This window comes from Galeopterus variegatus, unplaced genomic scaffold, assembly GCF_000696425.1.
Source record: "Galeopterus variegatus unplaced genomic scaffold, G_variegatus-3.0.2 Scaffold2748, whole genome shotgun sequence".
In the NCBI taxonomy this organism is placed as follows: domain Eukaryota; kingdom Metazoa; phylum Chordata; class Mammalia; order Dermoptera; family Cynocephalidae; genus Galeopterus; species Galeopterus variegatus.
In genome coordinates this window covers 134,683-139,132 of record NW_007728859.1, presented here as the reverse complement: position 1 = coordinate 139,132, position 4,450 = coordinate 134,683, and the positions used below count along the sequence as shown (strand labels likewise).

Here is a 4,450-nt window from a genome sequence, read left to right as displayed (position 1 = left end):
CCCGCGCCTCGCTCAGCCAGTGAGCGGGAACCGGTCTGTATGTGGGATCCGAACCCTCGGGCGGGAGCGCCGCCGCACTTCCCAAGCGGCACACTATCCAGTGCGCCACCAGGCCGGCCCTAATTTGTTTTAATTCTTGCAACATCGAGGTGTCCTCCCTGTTCATCCAAGGAGTGATGGGGACTTAAAGAGGTTATGCAACTTGTCCAGAGTCCTAGAGCCATTGAGGGTTTGAGCCAGGATGGGAACCCACGACTGTCCAACTCTAAAGTCTACATCATTAACATTACAGTGTCCTGACATCCAAAACAATATACAATTCATAGAACATGTTTGTGTAGCATAAACTCATTTTTGAAAAGATAACAGGACTGAGTATATACCTAGAGACTTAGAATATTAATTTGGAGGTGACACACAGGTGACTTATTTCCTATCCATATTTTCTCAATTAAGTTGGAACATAAATTTGTAATCAGAATAAATAAAGCTTTTTTTGGGCCAGCCCGTTGCTCACTCAGGAGAGTGCGGTGCTGATAACACCAAGGCCCCGGGTTCGGATCCCATATAGGGATGGCCGGTTAGCTCGCTGGGTGAGCGTGGTGCTGACAACACCAAGTCAAGGGTTAAGATCCCCTTACCGGTCATCTTTTTAAAAAAAAAAGAATAAATAAAGCTTTTTTTGGGCCAGCCCGTTGCTCACTCAGGAGAGTGCGGTGCTGATAACACCAAGGCCCCGGGTTCGGATCCCATATAGGGATGGCCGGTTAGCTCGCTGGGTGAGCGTGGTGCTGACAACACCAAGTCAAGGGTTAAGATCCCCTTACCGGTCATCTTTTTAAAAAAAAAAGAATAAATAAAGCTTTTTGATTCTGAGGAATAAAAAAGATTCCAAAGACTTACTAAATACCTACTCCAAAGAAGGTTGAAGAAGCAGCGGCTCCTGCCCCTAGTAGTATAGTCTCATGTGGACGACGGTTCTAAGGAAAAATAGAAGTACATACTGAGCAGATACCACAGTTTTGCCCAGCAAGGATAATTTTTTTTAAAAAAGGAAATACTCCAAAGGAAACAACACAAACCCACATATCCTCTGGGTCTTGCAGTACTCACATAGCTTGCATTTCCGTTGATAATGTTGAACACTGTTGTGTAAGTATAGAGGGAAACCTGCAGGCAGAGGCGACGGATCACAGGTTTGTTTTGAGCATAACAGAATTCAGTAATTGTGAAATAGAAATAATTGCTACCTGAGGTAAAATCATGGACATTAGCCCTTTTGCTGGCATCAGTGACAAAAATACCTTTTAAAAAGAAAGTAGAGCAGTGTTACAAGGGTTTTCGGGGGAAGGAGGGCTTGCAGGAGCAAAGAACTTTCCAGGGGAGATATAGGAACTGGGGCAAGGAGAGGAAGGTGATGCCACAGGGGCTGTGGCCAGCGGACAAGCCGAGGGTACTGAGCACCTGGTGGGCACTGAACCACCGGCAGGGAGGACACCGGGAGCCTGATAGTGGGCCCGACTCCGAGGCCTGCAGTCCCGCAAGGCAGCTAGGAAGTACGCACCTGCCGGGGGAGCAGGCACAGGCTGGTGCTGTGGACAAAAGCTCCTCCTGAGAACCAAGGTGGGATGGCCTCGCTGGGGCGCAATTCCAAGTCCCAGGGGAGGGCTTGGGGAGGGAAGGTAATGGACAGGTCCGTGGAACTGTGGCTGGGAACTTGTCCTAACTCACTGACCTCCTCCACAGGGCTTTGTGCACAGCAGGCATTCAAAGAAAGGATGACTGTGTCACACTGTGGACCTTCGAGAGGCCCAGCTGCCTGACTGGGTAAGCGGGGTGGGGGCAGGGGTGTGGATACAAACAGCAGACAAGGGTCACAGGTGTGACCATCTATCAGGCAGTCAAGGGGCAGGGCTCCAGAGCTGGAGGGCCACAGCCGAGATCATGGGCATCTTGCTAAACTTTTACCTGCTGTCCTAACAGTGCACAGCAGCTTACTCACCATGGGCACCGTGAAGGGCAGGAAAGCTGAGAGAAGACAAGAGAAGCTCCGTCAGTGACCGCAGCTGCCCAGGCAGACAGGAGGCCACGGGGCTGCTCCCACCTGAAAACCTCTTCCCCAGCCTTCTGAAGACACAGAACTCCAAGGATATTTTTTACTCTAAAATTCTTTTTTTCCCTAATAAAAAAATAACTATGTGCATATGGCAAAAAATTAAAGCAGCACAGTACAGAAAGACCTAACAAGAAGGCCCTCCCAGCCTCTCCCCAAAGGTCAGCAGCATTAACCATTACTCGTTCATCCTTCCAGGTGAAATTTGGAAAACATTTGTCAGGACAGACACAAATTCTCTCACACACACAGCTCTTAATTATCCGACCAGGATCACTAGACACTGTTTTATGCTTTGATTTTTTTTCCCTTAATACTAATTCCTGAAGATCCATCTTTCTATATCAGCATATAGGACTTATCTCGTTCTGTTTAATGAATTATTTAACCACAATCTGAATTGTTGGATATTTATGTTATTTCCAGTTTCTTATTTATAATATACAAAGAGAGAATTTTATAGTTGGAAGGATCATGAATTTTGTTCCCTTCATGTTAGTTAGATGTGATGGATGGCACCGAGTTAAGGGTTAAGATCCCCTTACTGGTCATCTTTAGAAAACATAAAAATAAAGAAATAAAAAATAAAATTAAAAAGATGGAAATAGAAATCTGTACAAAATTGAGGCCCTGTTAAGGAGGAAGGGGAGTGGATATGAAGTAGGCAAGCAAAAAATACACTATTAACATGGATCATAAATAAATTCCTCTGTTCTCTCACTGGAAACCCCCAAACTGATGACTTATATTTGTAATGATGGGTATTTTCTCATGTTGAAATTGTGACCATTTCATAGAAGTGAGTTGGGTAAGTGAAATTCTAGCTGGTATAATGTTTGGAGAGGCAAACATACATTAGAAAGGTTTATTTCAATTAGATATTGTATCAATGAATTAGGATTAGATTTAGTTGGGGTCGGCTTGTGGCTCACTCGGGAGAGTGCGGTGCTGATAACACCAAGGCCACGGGTTCGGATCCCATATAGGGATGGCCGGTTTGCTCACTGGGTGAGCGTGGTGCTGACAACACCAAGTCAAGGGTTAAGATCCCCTTACCGGTCATCTTTAAAAAAAAAAAAAAAATACTAATACTTGTGAGTTACAAGGTCTGGAACTATCAATACAGTAATCGGTATGTTCGCTGGGGCATGATAGAGCAGGGCAGGATCTACTGCAGGCTCGTCCCTCGTTCCTAAAGCCCACATCTCTCCACAGGTCTGGACACGGCTCTAGGCCCTGAACCTGCTCTTCTCCACTGACAACCCCAGACCCTTCAGGCATTCTTTTTAAGCTGTGGTTTCAGACCCACCATCAGAAATCCTTCTAGGGGAAAAAAAATTAAAATAAGGCAGGCAGAGTTTTCTAAGTGCTACAAACCATGTCTTTCCAACCCACTGCTGAAAATTAGAACCAACTCACCTGCAGGTCGAAAAAAAGCAGGGATCAGTTTGCTGCTGTCAGGATGCACTGTTGCCTTCATAAGGGTAGACACAAAGATTTAGCTGTATGTTTGGTTTTATTAGTTTAGGAGGCTAAAATATAGGAAGGGCTGAAACTTACAAGACTCCTTTTCCAAGCTTCTTGTATCTAAAAAGAGAAAAAGCAAGTAATAGCTTTTAAAGATGGGTAGGCAGCAAAGAATCTCCTCCCTAGTCTTATTTCTGGTGTCCCCTTCACTCTGCCTTTCAGAGCGTGCAGGCCAGAGCTGTGTTCCACCACGAGAATGCAGCAAATCAAAATGGATGCATCGAATGAACTAACTGAACAAACAAATGAACTAACACAAGCAAAGAGGCGATCCACGTAAAGACACTGACTGGAACATTAAAAAGTCCCATCTCTAACCTTAGAGAGGACCACACCTAACTTATCCCTCAGACAAGCCCCGGAGTCCAGCTTGCCCCTAGCTCAGAGCAGAGCAGGCAGTGTACAGAGGACAGACAACAGTGAACATCTGGTTATATTTGCTTCTAATTTTACTTTATTTTTCAAAAAGGACCATCATCACCAGTCTCATTTCTCTCCCCATCCTATCAGAGGTAACCACTACTATGAGGTCAGGGTATATCATACATCACTTTTAACAGCTAATCCGCATTCCACTGTACGAATACAGCACATTGTGTTTATCTGTTTCCCTACTCATGGGCATTTGGTTTGTTTCTTGTTCTTCCCTGTGATACACAAGGCTTGGAACATCTTGAGCATGAATATGGGGGTGTCCCCTTGGGTTGTGCCCTGAAGGGTTATTACTGGTCACCGGGCATCTCCTCTTCACCCCCAGCCACACCTGGTTCGAACTCTCGTCTTTCACTTGGACAACTGAACCATCCCCTG

At 45.4% G+C, this 4,450-nt stretch overlaps 1 protein-coding gene across 1 annotated transcript in view; it reads right to left on the bottom strand.

The window, feature by feature from the left end:
- Positions 1 to 3,695, bottom strand: part of SFXN4 (sideroflexin 4) — a 17,305-nt gene extending 13,610 nt beyond the window's left edge. Inside the window, exons 1-6 of the mRNA XM_008582870.1 lie at positions 3,674 to 3,695; positions 3,533 to 3,587; positions 2,003 to 2,028; positions 1,251 to 1,304; positions 1,114 to 1,170; positions 915 to 980 (exon numbers count right to left, since the gene is read on the bottom strand). Coding sequence (XP_008581092.1) covers positions 915 to 980; positions 1,114 to 1,170; positions 1,251 to 1,304; positions 2,003 to 2,005 — 180 coding nt within the window. The 5' untranslated portion in view covers positions 2,006 to 2,028; positions 3,533 to 3,587; positions 3,674 to 3,695. The remainder of the gene's footprint in view (positions 1 to 914; positions 981 to 1,113; positions 1,171 to 1,250; positions 1,305 to 2,002; positions 2,029 to 3,532; positions 3,588 to 3,673) is intronic.
- Between the last annotated feature and the right edge of the window lie 755 nt (positions 3,696 to 4,450).